This window comes from Apium graveolens, chromosome 6 (assembly GCF_009905375.1).
Source record: "Apium graveolens cultivar Ventura chromosome 6, ASM990537v1, whole genome shotgun sequence".
In the NCBI taxonomy this organism is placed as follows: Eukaryota; Viridiplantae; Streptophyta; class Magnoliopsida; order Apiales; family Apiaceae; genus Apium; species Apium graveolens.
In genome coordinates this window covers 35,189,627-35,209,878 of record NC_133652.1, presented here as the reverse complement: position 1 = coordinate 35,209,878, position 20,252 = coordinate 35,189,627, and the positions used below count along the sequence as shown (strand labels likewise).

At 35.4% G+C, this 20,252-nt stretch overlaps 1 protein-coding gene across 4 annotated transcripts; it reads left to right on the top strand.

Moving 5' to 3' along the window:
- The first annotated feature begins 923 nt into the window (after window positions 1-923).
- On the top strand, window positions 924-19,442 carry LOC141664404 (membrane-bound O-acyltransferase gup1-like). Of its 4 annotated transcripts, XM_074470347.1 has the most exons (20): window positions 1,285-1,299; window positions 1,405-1,460; window positions 1,946-2,065; window positions 2,161-2,342; window positions 2,420-2,468; window positions 3,668-3,771; window positions 3,872-3,936; window positions 5,505-5,572; window positions 7,658-7,717; window positions 7,791-7,904; window positions 8,386-8,510; window positions 9,233-9,284; window positions 10,128-10,190; window positions 10,278-10,387; window positions 16,494-16,586; window positions 16,689-16,770; window positions 17,871-17,948; window positions 18,747-18,822; window positions 18,905-18,954; window positions 19,037-19,442. In XM_074470347.1, exons 4-20 carry the CDS (start codon window positions 2,248-2,250, stop codon window positions 19,082-19,084), a joined length of 1,332 nt encoding a protein of 443 aa, XP_074326448.1. In that variant the 5' UTR covers window positions 1,285-1,299; window positions 1,405-1,460; window positions 1,946-2,065; window positions 2,161-2,247; the 3' UTR covers window positions 19,085-19,442. The 4 variants fall into 4 exon arrangements, 3 of the variants coding, with proteins under 3 accessions (XP_074326445.1, XP_074326448.1, XP_074326447.1); XM_074470344.1 differs by lacking the exon at window positions 1,946-2,065 and having other exon boundaries at window positions 925-1,299; XM_074470346.1 differs by lacking the exon at window positions 1,285-1,299 and having other exon boundaries at window positions 1,407-1,460; window positions 1,900-2,065.
- Window positions 19,443-20,252: the final 810 nt, after the last annotated feature.

Genomic DNA, 20,252 nt, shown 5'->3' with positions numbered 1-20,252 from the left:
AAAAATATATCTTATCTTAGATTTTTTATAAATTTAGTTATCAATTAAATAATATTTTATACTTATCATTATATTAAATATTTGAAGTTAAATATTGAAAAAAAAAATTAATGTAATATGCTCATATTACAATTAAAAAACATAATTAAGAATGGGTTAAAATTAAGGTTATAGCTGACCTGGATAATTATAGACGATGACAAATGATTCAATAGATGTAGTGTGCATATTTTTCGTTATCTAAAATTATACGTAACACGAACTAGCGTTAGAGTGATACATATTTTACATATTAGGTATAATAGACTTAACATGTGGTTAGCGCGGGAGATACTCTTATAATATTTTAATTAACTAGGATCCTATTAATTTTTTTTATCTTAAAAAACCCGCAGCCGCTACCCTTGGTCTCTGCACAGGACAAGCCTCACGGGTTCACACAATAGCCTTGTAAATCACGTGAACCAAGATAAATCTCATTTAAGCGACAAACTCTGGCAGACATAATCCTGAATTCTCCTCCCGTGTGATTCGAACCTGTGATCCCTTTTTAAGCAACTGAGCCAACCGTGACGGACCCTATTAATTTATATTATTTTTAAGAAACACAAAAAGATACTGCAACGTTGCTTTAAAATTTATTTTATATTTTATAAAGTTGATTTAGATTACATTTTAGTTTATTAAGTTGTAGAGCATACCTTTAAAGATAAATTTTTTAAAAATCGCGATTTTGTAAATTATTTAAAAAAAATCATATATTTTTAAAATTATTGTGAAACAGGTATATTTTGAAAAAAATTCTTTAATTATAAATAATTTTTTACTTCTCCAGGGCTTAATAATTTAATTATAATTAAAATAAAATAGTTAAATAAAAAGTACAAAAACAGTAATAATAGTTCATATGTGTGTACAGAAATACAAAACAGTGGGAGTTAATCATTAACTGATAGATAGATACCGGAGGCATACAGGGTGATAGATATATATGACGTAGCAATTTCAGTTGGCGCCGCCGGACGACCTAAATACTCAAAAGTACAGTGAACGTAACAAGCGATTCACGCCGGAGATACAGCAATTTCAATTGGCGCCGGACGACCTATATATTAGGGTTTTGAATGAATATTTGCAAAAAAAGTTAATCGGGCGGAATTTGATTGGTATTTTATGGTTTCAGAGCAAGGTTATTAGTTATGAGTATTTTGTGGCGGAACAAAGAGCTTTCGGTTCTTGTGCTCTATGCTGTTGTCTTCTATGCTTATGTCATTCGTCGTTCCCTCAACCTTTCACATGGTATATTTTGTAAATTCTTGCTATATGCATTTTATTTAATCAGTGATTTTTAAAATCTATATGTTTGTTAGAGTTTGATTTTTATTTATCGGTTTTGATTGACAGATCATTTTCACCAAGTTAGGGGTTTAGTTCCGGGATGGATTCCTAATCGGTTTAATGTACGTCCCTGTCTATGCCACTTTTTTTTTCTGCGTAATTACTATGTCATGTTATCTCATGCTAAAATTGTGCAAGTCAATTGCTGGCTTTAAGCATTACTTGTTTATGTATCCCTTGGTCATTTAGCTACACAGTATACTAGTAGTTGGTATTCTCATCCTAATTCTTCATCTTGGATCAAACTAACATCTCGTCCACTCCTTTTTACTTAGCTGCTGACTTCTAAGAAAGCAAAAGAAACACAGACTTTTCTAAATACTTATATACTTTTCATTACATAATATAGCTGTTTAGTAGTTGATTATTACTTCTTCAATATACCTAGGGAGAAATTAAATTATTGAATGTCTTTGTAAGATGGTTGATGCTGCAATGCTCATGTAGTATTTTGGACTAAGGCTAGTAATGAACTGATCAAGCCTCTTACCAACATATAAGGCTTAGGGCTGGTATAGTTGGCTTGGTTTAAAAACGTGCTGTATAGGGAGCAATGGGGGAGAGGTAACTATAGGGAGCCTAATCAGGCTGAGCCACACATGTTCGGATTGGACTTGAGCTACGCGGAATTGACAAAAACACAAGTGTAAAAGTCTGCTTATAGTTGGTTCGTAAAAACCAGAGTCTTGAGATTGTTACTTTTTCCTTGTTTACTCGTTTATGGTAATTTAATATAAGCTTGCTTCCCCCCCTCTCATGCAGGATGTATCTGATGCACAATGGAGAAACTTCCGTTGGAATTTACCAATTCTTACCTTTGTTTTAGGGATTTGTACTTTAGTGGCCAACATGCTCAGATCACACTATCATTTGAAAGCAAAGGGGATGTCCTTAGTTTGGCTTGTGATTTCGTGGATCTACCTATCATATTTGCATGGAGTTTTGTATGTTCAATATGTAATGCTACTATACCTTTATAGGCTCTGTGATTTTCATTAACTTCTGCTTCTTCCTAGTGCAGCATCGTCTTCATCCTATCCATCGTGTCAGCTAATTATCTTTTAGTTAAGGTACATTCTTTATGTAGTTTATTGATGGTAACAGTCGAAGTATTTTTCTTGTTTTATACTTAAACTTGGCCTATTGAGATGAAATATATTTAGATGGACTATAAATATGCATCTATTGTTTTAATGCTTACTAGAGGACTGGCTATGTTAAATTCCATACTGTGTCTGCGATTATGATGTTTGTCTAGTGTTCAATGCTTGCCTTAAATTTGATATGTTTATGTTTTGGAGCTGCTTATCTTCGATTGCAAAACTTGTTAACTGTGTTTGCTTGAAATGATTCATTGTGTATTTTCTACCAAATCTGGTGAAGTTTTCCGTGGTCAGAACTTGAAAACAGAAAATACGTGACAATTAAAAAGTTTGTGGTAGGGGATTTCTCTATTTTATATTTTACAATTTAGTAAGGGTAGAATCCTTCCTGATATGAGTCAAACTAGATAAGCAAACTCGGGTGGCAGCTCTTTTAGTAATCTGAAACGTCTTTCATCCTTTTGCATTGCTATAGTTAGAGCGAGATTGTAGATTTTAACTATGTTTTCTATATTTCTGCTTCTCGGAATTGTGCCAAAATTGAAAGGAAGTGGTATCTAATACTTGTAATCATGAAATTGTGGTAGATAATTGTAACAGTATCCATGTAACTTCTTTTTGATGTTTTTATCTTGGTATCGTAATGTTTGGTGTCATTATCACTTCTTTATTCTTTATTGTCTGGTTGCAAGTATATGGGGCATTATCTATTAGGTAGACTTTCTAGAAGCCTTCCATGTTTTCCCTTCGTTGAAGAGTTTTCTGCACATCAAATTTAGAGGTTTTAGAAATTCAAAGGATGACCTGACCACCTTAGTACATGTTAGTATGAGTAGGTTCTGAGGGGTTTTAGATAGGTTTCTTTTTAATGTCTGATATTTGTGGAGATAGGATAAGCCCTTGTTCTGACAGATTTCGTCTTCACCACTTGATATACGGTTGGATAACTTCTTTAGTTTGGGCTTTGCATGAAACTTTTAGTATATTAAAGTAACTAACGGTTAAAATATTCCAATATGTTATTTTCATACTAAAATATGTTTGGTTAGAGGAGATATAAAATAGTATTATTTGATATATTTACTGAAGTTTTTCATTATTGTATTTTTGCCATATGATGATTTGACCTTAGTCCCTCCAATATATATTGTTGCTATGTAATGCAGATATTTGGGCGGCGGAAAAACTTCTTGTTTGTACTTTGGCTTTTCAATCTCACATTTCTATTAAGTAATCGTATCTATTCTGGCTATTCATTCGCTGTTTTTGGGTGAGTCTTTATCGGCTGTTATCAACCACTCCTTCAGACATAAATCATTACTCTATTCCAGTATTCAATCACCAATGATCGTGTTTTATTGACGGCACAGGAACCAATGGGCTTACCTGGATAAGTTTCAGGGGACTTTCAGATGGTATATCTGCTTTAACTTTGGTACTTTTCTCGGCCTCTTAAACTTCTTAGATTGCAAACACATTACTGTCAAATTCGTCGCATGTATCAAGTCTATCTTGTATAATAGTACTTTCAGTCTATTGGTTGCAATTTAAATTTAATGTCTAATGTCTGTAGGCGCTTCAAGAAAATCTTAAAATCTTCTACTTATTAATGGTACTGATAAAATTCTTTTTTTTTTGCTAAATTAAGTATATATCAACAAACAAAAGGAAACAGAAGGGATCTACCCTAAGCTCTACGACAGGCCATAGAGAGACTATCTATAACCAATCTAAAACAAAAAAGATTGGAGATAGAAAGCAACAAAACAAAGAAACCCTACTACAAGCTAGTACAGTGAATAAAATCTGGTCTATTTTCTAAAACTTTAGAAAACCAAGCCGAGCTATGAAGTCTAGCAACAAAGTCCTTCTTGATTCCATTTAAAAGCTTCATAGGTCCAAGGATTCCCGAGTCATGAGCTCTAGCATTACGCTCACGCCAAATATGGTAGCAGAAAATTTGAACACAACACAGAGCTAAAATGCTCTTTGTTTTATCCGGGAGATCTATGAGAAAGGTGATGAAACTGTTCCAAGACTCCCCTTGAATGGCGACATCGAAAGGGGACATAAGGCTGCGAAGAACCCAGTTGCTATACGAGCAATGCAGGAAGAGGTGTGAGTCTGTTTCGCGGCCACAAATGCACAGGAAGCACTGCTGAGAGACCACAAGACCGAATCTATAAAGACGAGCTAGAGTGTGGAGCCTGCCATGACATGTAACCCAAAGGTGGTGAGCATAACGATTTACTCGAAGTTTATGCCAAACTCCCTTGTACCAAGGAACCAAATCTGCTTTAAACCGGATAGAATCCCAAATATGCCAAGGTTTGGCTTTCGAAGCATCAATGCCATTCCATAACAGAAGATCAGGCCCTGCGTGCAAAGACTTGGTCAACAACAAGTTTAAATATCTCTTAACAACGTCTTCACTGTCTTCTTCCTTGTCGCTAGTTATCTGCCGTTGTAATTATTTTTGTGTAATGCTAGACCATTCACTTAATCTCCTTGCTTATTAACCTACAAACTCTTAATTCTTTTTATGCACCCACGACCTTAAGCTTTCGGGTATCGGATCTGATGCTATTTATAACATCGAAGCCCACAACTAAATGCGTAGTGGACCCAACAATCCACCAAAGGTTAGTCCAAAATAGCTAGCAATGTCTCTTACAAAGGACTCGGAAACGCTAATTCTAATTGATGTGGGATGTTACTAAAATGGAGAGAAGGTAGGTTAGTTGTCCGTCATAGTACATATTGACTTTTTTAAATGTGTCCATTGACTTGTGAGCTATAAACTTGGTATTCAATAGCCACAAATTAATCTTCTCGATTAGCAGTCATTATATGAAGATAGACACTTTTAATTAATAATGAGTGACATATCAACGTCCACCATTTAAACCTTTTATTTTTGATTAATTTTCATTCAAACAAATAATTTCGCATAGATGCCTACTGTTTGTTTCTAAAGCGTGAGTCTGTTCGTCTTGTTTGCAGTTGTCTTACGTATGCTAAGCTTTGGTCACGACTACCATTGGGAAAATTGGAATCGTTTTGATCAAAAGGTATCTTTGTTATATCTTCCTTGAAATCTTATGAAATGCTGCACCCATTGTTGTTGAGTCTCTCGACTAGTCGCGACTAGTCTTCAACTAGTCGAGTAGTCGTTTTTGGCAGGGCGACTTAAACTGTCGACTTGTGCTTTGTGTGTGTTTCGAGCGACTGATTATCGACTTGTCGACTGGGTCAACTAGTCGGGTCGATTAGAAGACCCAGTCGACCGACTGGTTCAAAAATTCAGAAAAGGCCCAAGCCCAGTTACAGATAGGGTTGTAAAATAACCTAAAAACAAAAGCTCAGTCCCGCTTTTTACCTAATCCAGCCACTCTATAGTGTCCAGTAGCGATTTCAAGTCTCAAAACCCCCAGGTAATCTTCAATTCTTCTTTTCCCTCTTTTATATATACAGTTTTACACACACACACTTATATACACACACACAGAAACATGTATATATGCACTTAGACACACTTACAAACATGTAACACGCACTCACAGACACAATAGCTCAAAACATGTATATATAATTATATATACAAACACTTACATAATACACGGTACACACACTTATTGTTCCAACTTATTTATGCATTTAATTTGATTTTTTACTTATGTTCTAACTTGGCTGTTCAATTCTTGTGGCAGATGGAGAATGAAAATCAAACTAACGAAGCAGCCTATGACTCGTTTGAAGACCCTAAACTTCCGAAGAAGTGTTTAAGATCTCCTATGTATATAAGAGAAAAAGGAAAAAATGGGTTGTTAGAAGTTAGAACACATATATAATATTTATATATACCTCTATATTTATATATTTATAGTTTAATACATTGTCGACTAGTGTCGACTAGTCTACGACTAGTCTCGACTAGTCATGACTCGACTTGTCGGGCACCCCGGTCGACTCGACTCGACTCACCAACGTGACAACCACACCAGTTCTGCTTAAAATGCTTCATATGGTGACCTTATTATTAAGTCTGCTTGCAGATATTTCATATACTCTTTTTGAATTAAATTCCAAAGATTACATTTTTTTGTGTTCTGGGGGGTCTTAGAATCTTGTTTAAGGGCATTGCACCTGACCTGAAAGTAAGTAAATTAAATAAGATGATTTTTATTAGTAAAGGTGGAAGACTAATTAGAATTGTTGGAGTTCCTTCTATTTTAGGAATGTGCAGAATGCTATATGCAAAACCAACTTGCGTATGCTCTTCTAAATATAAATTATCAGAGGAAGGTGACTTTTGCAACAAGGATAGACGAAGCTAAACTTTTATCAATCCTCTGCAGCCAAGGCTGGAGTTCGTAGTGACGGGTAGAAGTTGAATAAATTATTGTAAAAAAAAATAGTTTTCTTCTGCAACACTGAAAACTACTGTTCACTGGATTCTGTATTTTGTTAATTACTTATATCTGTAGGGGATTACCATGCTAAATATGCTAAAATGAATGGTTTTAGGGCTGCTTATAGTTGAGGACTCTTGAGAAATTGAAACGCTATAAAGCTAAATTTTTCTTCAAAATAACTGAATGCACAAACTAAGGATACCGAAGTAATGGTTGAGTTCAACGGTGTTGTTTGACCTGGTTTTTTGTCCAGACTAGTTTAAATAGTTAAATTGTGAAGAACAACCATCTTATGTGTCTGGAATTTTCTCGAGTGTCGTGTATAGTCATAATTTTGTGTCCTGGTTCCGCATTGAACTGCACACGCACTTGAACAATTTTACACATTGATTAGTATCGGGATGTAATTTTGTTGGATATACTATTTTGCTTGTTTGGAACCAAGGCTCTGGAGTTTGGACAAGCCAAAATGTCAATTTTACTAGAAGTTTAGTAATAGATGAAACATTTTCTTCACACGAAGTCCCCAATTGACTGCAATTGCCTGTTGCTTTCCAGCATAAGTGATTTTGTTTGGTAACACGTACCTCACTGTATCATTACATGATAGTGAAAACCATCCTATACTTTTTTACCTTTTAGCTCTTATTGGCTTGAATCTACTTTCACAACCATTCAATCATTCAATTACCTATAGAAGACTTTTCTGTTTTCTTGATAAATTTGTTTCTGGTGTTGCAGAAGCACATGCAACGATGCGATCAATGTTCATCAGGAGAAACATGCTATTTATCATTACAGGCAAGCTACTTGAGATTGATTTGTCCGCTAAATTTTGCGTTATTGCTGTTTAGCCCTAATAATCTTTTTTCAGGAGAGAAGCGTTCTGGATGATAGGTTCTCTTTCAATATATACCTATGTTATTTGGCTTATGCACCTCTTTATATTGCTGGGCCAATTATAAGCTTTAATGCATTTGCTTCACAGGTTTGTATGGTCTGACCTTTCTTAAATTAAATAAGTTACTCCATTCTTTTTGAGTGTGTTGATAATTGATACCTATGTAACGATCCGTTAAGACATGGCTCTATATATGCTTTATTCTGGCATTTTAGTATGATTGTTTTTTCTTCACGCACATGTCTCTCAATGATATGAAGTTATGAACCCATAGTTATATTCAGCCTTTTGTGTCAGTGATGTTTTGATAGAATTTTCAGAAAGCTAATGCTTGTGTATTCCGTCATCCTTGGAAGATGTTTGATGACATAATTAACTGGAGGTTATGGTTATAGACCCCGAATGAAAAAATATATATGCATGTACTTTTTGCTTTAATATTGTTTCTTGGCTGCGAAGCAATAGTAGTTCTTGCGCAATTAATGGGTTCTTAGTCATTATCTGGAATATTACTAAATTTTATGGTAATGTCAAACATGTCATCATTACCTGTATACTCTTTGTGCAGCTAGATACGCCACAAAGGAATTATTCATTACAAAAAATCGCTTGGTATGGGTTTCGGTGGGTTATGAGTCTTTTGCTAATGGAGCTAATGACACATTTTTGTCACTACAATGCCTTCGCAATCAGGTGATTATGTTGTTAATATAAATTATTAATTAATGGTTTGCAAAACAATGATGCTTTTCACCTCCAAGAGTACTATGCATATATGCAGTATGGTGCATTATTGCGGTGATATCTTTCCGTCATGTGTTTCTGTCAGGAATAAGTGAATTCCGGACTTGTTTTGCATCTATTTTTAATGTTTTTTGTGTTTATAGGTAATATAGCTGCTAAATAAAGGATAGAGATAGAGAATGAGAGCAAATTAGTAGAGAAATGAGAGAGATTAGACAAAAATTAGAGATCAGACAGAGAAGAAAAGGTGTAGAGAGAGAAATACACTAGAGAGAGAGAGATCGGTGGCAAAGCCATTTCATATATTCATTCATAATAAAAATGAAAGTTCACATCCGGTTTTTTAGACTAACACCAGTACTAACTCTATAAAAGACTAAATTGCCCTTAATGACTCTACTATCATTCTGCTGTATTCCTGCTGCCTCAGTATACTACTATTACTACTAGTGTATCCTGGCCTCGTCATGACAGTACTAAGACTGATTTCTAAAAAAAATACCCACTTACAATGGTCATAATGTAATTGAGATGCCGTAAAAGTATTGATCATAGTCCTCCATAGTAAATATAATCTCAATTTTTAAAATTAAAATTATACTTGTTACTATGTTTGCTTTCTCTATACCCTTATTCTTCTTTCACTTGACAATAATAACTCTGCTGGTCAGTGGTTTGTGGAAAAATCTATCTCCAGTGGACGTCTTCATAATTGGATATGGGGTGAGTTCTTACACTCTGAGTAGGTAGTAGGTACTAGGTTGTCCAAATGAATTAGTATATCAATATTTTAAAATGGATTATTTATTGGCAAGCAAATATGTTACCATATAATTAGTCTTGAGAATGGCTCTTGAGGTTACAGTTTGATGATTCTGAGAGCTGACTGCTACATAATTGCTGTTATAGCAGAATTAATACATACGGCCTTGGAGGCTGCTTTGTTTATAGTTTTGAAACGATATGCAGGCCGTACTGAATCATACTAATTCAAATAATATATAGGTGACTTTAGTTCATTAATTCCTGCACATTCCAATATTTCAAACTTGTGTCTAGCGTACGATGTCTTTTTCTCCCTTTGCTTGCTGCAACAATAGCAACTGCAATATTTGGTTACACCCATGATTGGTGGTTAGACTTGGTGAATTATTCAAAAGTGTTTTAACTCATAAAGCGCACAACCATAACTATTTAAGAATCTTCTTGAGAGTAGGTAGGTTATGAAGTGTTTACATCTTTAGTTTTTTAATGGCAACAAGAATTTCCTTGGTCTTTAATTATTCTCATCTATAATTAAGTATCAAAGACAGTACAATCACAAAGGATGCAATTGGAGCAATCACAATCACTTTAAGGATTAATTTGCTAAAACTTAACTATGAACAAACATATTAGTTTTTAGAATAATTAATGACCATTCTTTTGATTTGCAAGATGATATACATAGTATTTTCGTGTGTTTTCACATTAATTCAATCTAACCTTTTATAGTTGATGGACATTATCCTTTGAGCTTCAAAATTAAAGAAGTTACACTTGAAAGTATAATTTCATATTGGACAGGTACTAAATTTTATGTGGCTGAAGTTCTTTCTCATCTGGCGCTACTTTCTGTTCTGGGCGCTGGTATGCCTCCTTGAACCGGTGTACTAATAATATGTTCTATTTCTCTTTTATTAACAAAAATTCCTCTGTACTGCTATATAAATATAGGTAAGCGGTATCGAGACACCTGAAAATATGCCTAAGTGTATAAATAATTGCTATAATTTGGAAAGCTTTTGGAAAAACTGGCATGCTTCCTTCAACAAATGGCTTGTTAGGTAAGCTCTTTTATCTTAGGGAGTATCTTAACGAAAGTAAAAAGCTTACCAAGGCTGAAAATCCATAGGTCGGCTTCGTGCAGATAGATGTTTGTTTATCATTGGCGAGAGAACACAAGTGAGAAAGTAGACATGTTATTTTCCTAATCAAGAGGTTCTAATTTTTTGTTTGGAGAACACTAATGTGATGATTAAGTTACCCGTATCTGGGGACTTTGTGTTAGTTAAGTAATAGTACAAGTACGTGATGGTTTTTTTTAGATATAAAGATAAATATATAGAAAGATGATACTGCATATAACTTGTATAATCTGATTGTTTTTTCTGAGATACAAAACAGATCAGTACACTTGAATTTTTAGATGCCTTGGATCATTGTAGATAGCTAGTTAATAAGCTCAGAATTTAGAGTAATTGAATATATCTCTTAGACTTCTAATAACTCCCAGACTCTTGACTTTTCACCTTAATGTAGTATCTTAAAGATTTTTCTAGATTATTTTCGACCTAGGAAGCATGAACACTTCAAAAAGGGCGCCGTACCCGTGTCGGACACGGCCGACACGGCGACACGCGCCCGACACGGCTGAATACGTGTCCGACACGCCATGTGGCGTGTCGACAGAAAAAGGCAACCGACACGCGACCGACACGGCCCACCGACTCAGCCCATAAAAAAAGCCCAAAATCATCTTTAAGAAGCCCAAAATCTTTTTTTAAAAGCCCAACTCATCTTATATTAACCCTAATTTTGTGTCTCTCTCTTTTATAACCCCCCTCTTCATCTTTCATCTGAACACAGAACCCTATCTTTATACAATCAAATATATACATACATCTATCTATATATATATAACACGTATAGCTGCTGTTGTTTTATAGATGATCATTTGAATGAAAATGTAGAATAGATCTTCCACTAGTTTATCAATATTATGAATGAATATTATGAAGGAAACTCTATTATTATTATGAATGAAGTAGTTCAATATTTGACATATACAAATCTTATATTTTTTATATTTTTATTACTTTTTTTTTGCCGTGTCCCGTATCCAGGACACTTCGATAATTGACGTATCCCCGTGTCCCGTGTCCCGTGTCGCCGTATCGGTGTCGGTGCTTCCTAGTTTTCAACACTCCCCCTAATTTGGTAAAATCTTGACCCCAAACAAATCTCAAATATAATTAAACTTATAGGCTGGCAGCGGTTTTGTAAAGACATCAACTATTTGTTCTCCGGTTTGACAATGCAGAATTTTCAGCTCACCATCTTCAACAAGTTCTCGAATGAAATGATGACGAATTTCAATATGTTTTGTTCGGCTGTGAAAAACAGGGTTCTTTATCAGTGCAATAGCTGATATGTTGTCACAATATATAACAGTAGATTCATCCTCTTGTAGTTGCATGTCTGCTAGAATCCTCTTTAACCATATTGCTTCACAGGCTGCACTTGTGGCTGCCACATATTCTGCTTCAGCGGAGGATAGGGCTACTGTCTTTTGCTTCCTAGATGACCAGGAGAAGGCTTTTGTACCAAGACTGAACAAGTAACCACTAGTACTCTTCCTATCATCCACACAACCTGCCCAATCGCTATCCGTGAAATTTACCAGCTTGTTATCTTCTTCAGACCTGTAGAGCAGTCCGTAGTTTTTTGTCCCTTTGAGATATCGTAGTATCCTCTTTACTGCTGCAAAATGAGCTTTACATGGCTCACTCATAAATCTTGAAACCACACTAACAGCTTGTACTAAATCTGGCCTTGTGTTAGTAAGCTAAATTAAAAAGCCAACTAAGCTTCTATACACTTTCTCGTCAACCTTCTTACTTTCATCATAGTTGGATAATTTTTCATTGATTGCCATAGGAGTAGCAAGAGACTTACAATTTGTCATGTTGAACTTCTTGAGTATATCATCTGCGGACTTCTCTTGTGAAATAAATATTTCACCAGGAGATTGCTTAACTTGCATTCCGAGGAAATATTTCATAAGTCCAAGGTCAGTCATCTCGTACTCCATCATGGCTTTTTTGAAATCTTCAACCATTTTTTCATTTGTACAAGTGTAGATCAGATCATCTACGTACAATCAAACAATCAGAAAATTTGTATTCTCCTTCTTGACATAGAGTGAAGGTTCATATGGACTTCTTAGAAACTTGTTTCGTTGGAAATAGGAATTGATTTTGCTATTCCAAGCTCGGGGGGCCTGCTTTAATCCGGATAGGGACTTTTTGAGGCGATAAAATTTATTCTTTTGTTCCTTAATGACGTATCCTGGTGACTGTTCTACAAATATCTCTTCTTCGAGATCACCGTTAAGAAATGCAGATTTTACATCTAGTTGATACACATTCAACTTGAGTTGCGCAGCTAGAGGAAGGACTGTTCTTATAGTTTCCATTCGAACAACCGGTGCAAAAGTCTCGTTGAAGTCAACTCCAGGTTGTTGCGAATAACCTTTCATGACCAAACGAGCCTTATATTTCGTACCGAACTATCCTCGTTGTATTTTGTTTTATATACCCCTTTTAGTTCAATAACATCTTTGTTTTTAGGCCTCTCTATGAGCTCCCAAGTCTGATTTTTCTCGATCATTTCCAGTTCATCCATTGCCATCCTCCATGAACTTTCTTGTGAAGCTTCCTCAAAACTTTGTGGTTCAATAGATAGTAAGGCCATGTTGCAATTGTGAAAAATGTCATCCAAAGATCGAGTCTTCCGTGGTGGAAATTCTGAATATGCATCGACATCTTCGGGCCGAATGCTAATTTCTTTAACTTGTTGATTTTCTGGTTCTCTTTCTTGTAAAGATAGACGCTCAACAAAGTCAATTTTTTGAAAGTTATCAACCACATCTTTCTCCAAATCCCATGTTGCCGCTTCGTCAAAAATAACGTCTCTTGAAATCACTAGTTGACTGGTTATAGGATTAAATAACAAAATCCTTTCGATTCATCACTATAACCAATGAATATGCACTTTTCCCCCTTTCCATCCAGCTTGTCTCAGTTTTCTTTAGGAACATGAGCATAAGCGATGCTGCCAAATATTTTAAGATGATCAACCTTGGGTTTTTCTTTAAACCATGCTTCATAAGGTGTTCTATTTCTCACGGATTTTGTAGGAGATCTGGTAAGAATGTAAACTGTTGTATTAACAGCCTCTACCCATAAATTTTTAGGCAATTTTTTTACCTTGGAGCATACTTCTGGCCATCTCAACAACAGTCCTATTTTTCCGTTCGGCGACACCGTTCTGTTGAGGCGTACGACATACAGTGAACTCCCTTTTTATTCCGTGTTCTTTGCAGAATTTTTGGAACTCATTATTAGTGAATACACCTCCACGACCGGATCTTAAAATTTTGAGAGGATGACCACACTGTTTTTCTGCTTGAGCTTTAAATGTAGTAATATGAAGAAATGCCTCAGATTTGTGCTCCAGAAAATATACCCAAGTAATGCGGGTGTAATCATCAATAAATAGCTTTTTCCAGCAAGAGAAGGGCTTGTTGTAGGTCCCCAAACATCCGTATGCACAAGTTCAAGTGGGGATTTAGCTCTCCAAGATGACTTAGAAAAAGGCAAACGATGTTGTTTTCCAAAAATGCAGCCTTCACGTATGTTTTGCTTCTTTTCCGCAATTGTAGGCAGGCCAAGAACCATTTCTTTTTCCTTTAATAATTTTATGCCATTGAATTGAAGATGGCCAAATCTGAGATGCCATAGTAGGGACTCATCACTATCAGCTTTTAGGGAATAATTTTCAACAGAAGGAATTTTCAAAGGGTAAACCTTGTTACGTGTCATCTGGATATTATTAATCAACTGATCTGTCTTCTTGTCAATGAGTAGACAATGATTTCCTTCAAATTTAATAATATATCCTTTTTGTGCCAATTGACCAACACTTAAAAGATTTTGTGTTGGGCTTGGAACAAAAAGAACATCGTGAATGAGTTTAGAAGCTCCTTCCTTAGTTTGTACATAAACTACTCCTTTGCCTTCAACGTTGTGATGTTTTCCATCTCCAAGAGTGACTTGCGATTTCATATTCTCATTAAGCTTAACAAAGAAGTTCCTGCCTCCTGTCATGTGGTTAGAGCAACCACTGTCAACGTACCAAATATCACTTGTTTCCTGAGTATTAAGGCAGGAATAAAACAACTAAGCTGAAGCTTTGCTGCTCTCAGAAAAATTGGCCTTTTGTTTTTGTCGAAACCAACAATCTTTGTCAAAATGATTAGGGCGGCTGCACCTCGGACATTTTTACCTGCAATCATTTGTATGATGCCCATTTTTACGACACAAGTTGCAGTACAAACAAGAATTTTCATGCTGATTCTTTCTTCCCTGGTCGGGGTTGTCCTTGTTGAGTAACCAGCTCATCTAAAACCTTAAGGTGTTAGAGGAAGGCCCCAATAGGATCATATATTTAACACTCCCCCTCACTCGAAAGCCCATTTATGGGTCGAAGAGTGGAACACCGGCACCCATCTTTGGGGTATTAATTGCCTTTAGTGTCCACAATAAATTGTGAGAATATTGGGGGTGGCTGGGAATCGAACCTTAGTTCTCCCGCCAGCCTAAGCTCTGATACCATGTTGAGTAACCAGCTCATCTAAAACCTTAAGGTGTTAGAGGAAGGCCCCAATAGGATCATATATTTAACAGTCCTCTCCACCGTACTCGACAATTGCTTCCTGATCTTTGGAATTTCTGACCAGGACCTTCATAATTCTTCCTTTCTTTGTTTGTGAAAGCTTAACTTGGACTGAAAAGCCTGCTCTATGGGCTGGTTTGTAAACCTGGACATTCTGCTTTCATGAGCTTCAAGCGATCCAATTAACTCAACAAGAGTTAATTGAGATAAATCCTTTGATTCTAGGATAGCAGCAACAAATCATATTTGACCGGTAAACTTCTCAATATCTTTTCAATAATTTTCTTATCTTCAATTGTCTCCAAAACTCCGAATTTGATAAATGATATTTGAAACACGTGAGAAGAATACTTTTATCGATTCACCTTCTTTCATTAACAAATTATCAAACTCTTTCCAAAGACATTGAAGTTTGATCGATATTACCTTTTTTGAGCCTTTAAATTCATTCTTCAGAATTTCCCAGGCCTCCTTTGAAGTTGTTGCTCCCATGATTCTTGAAAATATTACCTTGCTAACACCTTGCTGAATGTAAAGCAAAGCAGGGCCTTTGCATGTTTCATGACATTATTGTTGTATTGTTTCCTTCTATCTGCATCCCAGGCTGCAAGGCTGCAAGTGCTGTTACATCATCGGGCTGTTCATATCCATTTTGAACAAGTTCCCATAATCCTTGTGAAATAAATATAGTTCTCATTTGGATGCTCCAAAAATCATAAGCATCACCATCGAATACTGGAACTGAGGTCTGAGATAAAGCAAAGGTTGCTGCATTGTTTGAACTTGATGCCATTTCTTTTGACCTTGTCGCTGATTTGCACAGGAGTTTATATGGAGACTGGATTTGTGGATTCCAGAGACCAGGGCGCTGATACCCCTGGTGGTTTTTTTTAGATATAAAGATGAATATATAGAAAGATGCCACTGCATATAACTTATATAATCTGATTGATTTTTTCTGAGATACAAAGCAGATCAGGACACTTGAATTTATAGATGCATTGGGTCATTCTAGATAGCTAATTAATAAGCTCATAATTTAGAGCAACTGAATATATCTGTTAGACATCTAATAACCCCCAGGCTCTTGACTTTTCACCTTAATGTAGTATCTTAAAGATTTTTCTAGATTATTTTCAACAGTATGGGTAGTTTTAAATTTTTAATCATTGTTAGTTACTATGTTAATTATTTTTTTGTATCTAAAATTTTTGGACAATCTGCACACATTGGTCACTTGGATTATTATTAAATTTAAATATGTATTGCTTTATTGTTTGCTAATATGTTGTCCCACTCTGCCGCTTTACATATCTTTTTTTATTTTTCTCAGTTAATTTCTATAACCTATCTTGTTTTCCCTTGGTAGTTCATGTTTATAATTTCTTGTGTTTATTTGTGACAAGTGTAATTCATGTTGCCTCATAATTATAGGTACATGTACATCCCTCTTGGGGGTTCTCAAAGAAAGCTTTTAAATGTGTGGGTGATCTTCACATTTGTTGCCATATGGCATGATTTGGAGTGGTACTTCACAATTTTTAAATATTGATTTCTCATAGTGACCTTTGTCAGTTAAAGAGTATATGTTTCTGTTCCTCGTCTGACAGTTTATTTCCTTTGCTTCAGGAAGCTTCTTTCATGGGCATGGTTAACGTGTATTTTTTTTATTCCCGAGATGATAGTGAAATCGGCTGCAAATATGCTTAAGGTGGTGCAATTGTTAAATTTCTGTTTTATATCCTAACGAACAGCATTGAATTTTTCAAAGTAGATTTAGAACTTTGAATATGAATTGCGGTTAGCATGAAAAGATTTTCATTTATTCCTTGACAATAAATAATCTTGGTCGTGGGGTTGACTTTGTCATGGTTAATGCATTTCAGTACCTAAGAAGTGTGGTATTTACGATGACTTTGGTATGCACGAGGGTTTATTTCTGGTCAAAACTGCTTAATTTAAGCGTCTCTCTGTGTAATTTCTTTTGTTCTGACTAAAATCCTTTTCGTGTGTAGATATTTAGTATTAAGTTCTAGGAATTGTTGTAGAAACTAATAAAATCAGAGTACAAACTTTAAAGTTTCATTGCCCCATGTATGGCCTAATGTTCAATGTTGGGTTAACCCTTGGGGGGGGGTTGTTGACCCTGTTACAGTCATTTGCACTTAAATTATTCTGTGGCCGTGTTGTTCTCCTGCAGTCCTAGTAGGGGGTAGTTCTTTGTGTCATTTTCTGTTGTAAGTTGTATGAACACTGATTTGGGTTGGCCATCTATGTTTTGTACACTGATGCCAAATTAATTTGCAAAACATTGTTATTACTGCTAAATGCTAATAGTATTTTTTAAAAAAAAATACATAAATTAGAAATCTTCTCGTGCTAGTACACCGTGATGGTCTTGAGAAGACAATGTGAATTTTCTAACTATGATAAAAGCAATTGGTTTAATTAGTATAGGTCCGGTTCATTGCACATATAAAGCTTCGATGCCTTTGTTACTTTTTTATTTTGGGGTAAGTTTATTTACTAAGCATTTTTACCGCTCAATGAGGCCATCAATAGAAAGACAAGATAGGAGAGGCACTGATATTTTTCTTTGACATAAAAATATTGAACTCGTCTAGTCATGGTGATTTGCTTTGTGTGTCCTGAAGTGGTCATCTTCCCTTTACCATATCTTTGAAATCACCTTTTTGTAACCTCTTCCATGCTTTACCTTTTCTGGAGACAAACTCTTTTCTTAGCAGTATATAGTTAGTTGCTATTAAATCTTCTGTTTTGATGACTTTTAGTTCTTTCTTTCTTTGGTAGGTGGAAAGCACTTTTGGCGTGGTTATCTGGCATGAACTTCAAGCAGTTTCTGGAGCTATTACTATTACTTGTCTCATGGTCTGTCTCTCTTTAACTTGTTACCGAGAAAGTTTTGTTTGCATATAGTTTTTTTTAAGATTTTCTGCTTGTTTAATCCTGAATTAATCCGACCGCTATTGTTTAAGTTTATTATATTGTCATTATGTCAACCGTTAAATTTAGGAATCCATTGCAGTGATATGGAGCTATTTTTATTTACCACTGCATTTCATCACACTTACCAGCATAAGCAAGAAAGTGTAAAATTTTGAATTTCTAGTTTAAATTTTGGGTGATTAGAAGTGAGGTGAAGAACTCTACTTACTAGGAAACACATGTATTTGGCTCCTTGATATTCTATTATTGAGAAGATAATAGTGATAAATTGATTAGAGGGATATTGCCTTATCTTGTGCATACTCCTGCTCCAGCACTAATATGAAACCGTTATCTGTTTATCAAATATTGATTGCTGGAAAATTTTGCATTTTTGTGGGAGTTACTGTGATTTTATGATGTATGGCTGATGAGTATCAAAATAAGGCTTGGTTCCTAATATAGAGTAGTCCTTTTTTAGGAAGTACATCAGTGGAGTGCCAGAACCATCAAAAGTTCACATGAGTTGGGTTAATTTGCATTGGTCATCAATCTTGTAGTTTCTTTGCAAATAAAGATCTAATGATTGGATAGAAATAGACTGTAAGAATTTTGTCTTCTACATTTTGCAATTATAAGATAAAGCAATCTCACTTGCCAATTTCCATCTAAATCGGAGGACTTCGCTTACATTAGTCCCAATCAATATAATTTTTTATTGTTGGTCTGTAATCTGTGCAGGTTGCCAACCTCATTGGCTTTGTTATTGGACCATCAGGCATTAGTTGGTTGTATTCTGTTTTTTTCCAGAGAGAAGGTTTTTGTCTATAAATATTTCTGCAATTTCCTTTAAATTTTTCTTGTCAACACAATTACATCCAACATTATACCATTTGCAGGATTACCTGTTCTTGGAGGCCTATTTCTTACATTTTATGTTGGAACGAAGGTGCATAATCATTTATATCTGTTATTCTAGTAAATATACTTTGCCTTTTTAAAAAATTTAACATGCTAATTGTGTATTGCAGCTTATGATCCACATTTCTGATGTCAAACAAAGGAGGCTTTTGAAGTGAGGATATAGATGTCTTTATTTCCTCTTTGGATAGTTAGATCACTACTATTTTTGTTGTACGCAATGAGAATATTATGCTGAATGCTGATGTGCGATGTGATGTAGATAGATTTCTTGTTGCTAGGCTTAATTTCCTGCACTTGCACAATTTGAATGGTATTTGGTCTATTAAGCTAGCAAATAGGTGCATGACAGTTAACTATTTCAAGCACACTACCCTTCTGGTTGTACATGCTTGCGTGTTTGTAGACCATACACTATAGTTGTCGTTATCGTCTTAATTCATTGAATAGTTGCAAATTACAGATTGTTTGCGACTTTAAACGCCAATTAACTCGATCAAAATTCAAAGTTGCTGATGTTGAATTGTCTATTTACCTTTGCTGGATTTTCAGTTAGTGTATATTTATACGAGGTTCTCACTAGTGTTCAGCCAACGCCTTGGAGAAGAGTTCATTTTGGTGCCAACATGCTATGCTTATGAGTGATGAATATCACTAGAAAGGTGCTGTATTTAAAATTAATGTATGGCCAATGATTAATGCCTATGAATTAATTTAATAATTAATTGTAAAAGCTTAACAAAGAAGGGGAAAGCTAAGAAGGCATAGGCATGAACAGTTATTTGCCCGAGTAATGTAGTGTGTATTCATACATATCTCAAGCACTAATCTTGCTGCAACTCTTTCCAATCTCTCTCTTAAAACCAGTCAAGGGGGAAATGTTACCCGTCTTAACCATGGACTAGGAAATTTGTTCAAACAACTTCTCACAATTCTCCGCGTATTTCCACACTAGTTCCAGAGAAGCTCATTCTTTGTCACTACAATTTGGTCAGAGTTTAGCAGACCCTCTGAAGCTAGCAAGTTCTTTAAGTAGTTGTCAAACTTTGTTGGAAACAAAGTCTAAATTGAAGAGGTTTTGGTCGCCACCAGATCCTGGGCACTATTTCTTCACTTTTGCTGCATATTATCGGTCATAGTCTGGTTGCCCGTTGCCTGCCTGATTGTAAAGCCATTTGCCTGAAACTGATACATCTAGATTTGCCAATTGTGTGACTTCCTGCAAGATTTATTGTTATACAAAAAGAAATTCACACATTCATCAAATAATCACAATCACTTAACCATTTCGAGTCCTGACAAAACGATGATGCAACGATCGATCAA

Excerpts from the sequence above, each read along its gene's own strand:
- LOC141664404 (XM_074470344.1), top strand. The coding sequence starts at position 1,200 with ATGAGTATTTTGTGGCGGAACAAAGAGCTTTCGGTTCTTGTGCTCTAT. Across the intron at positions 2,469-3,667 it reads CTAATTATCTTTTAGTTAAG|ATATTTGGGCGGCGGAAAAA; the intron begins GTACATTCTTTA and ends TATGTAATGCAG. Across the intron at positions 10,191-10,277 it reads ACTTTCTGTTCTGGGCGCTG|GTAAGCGGTATCGAGACACC; the intron begins GTATGCCTCCTT and ends ATATAAATATAG.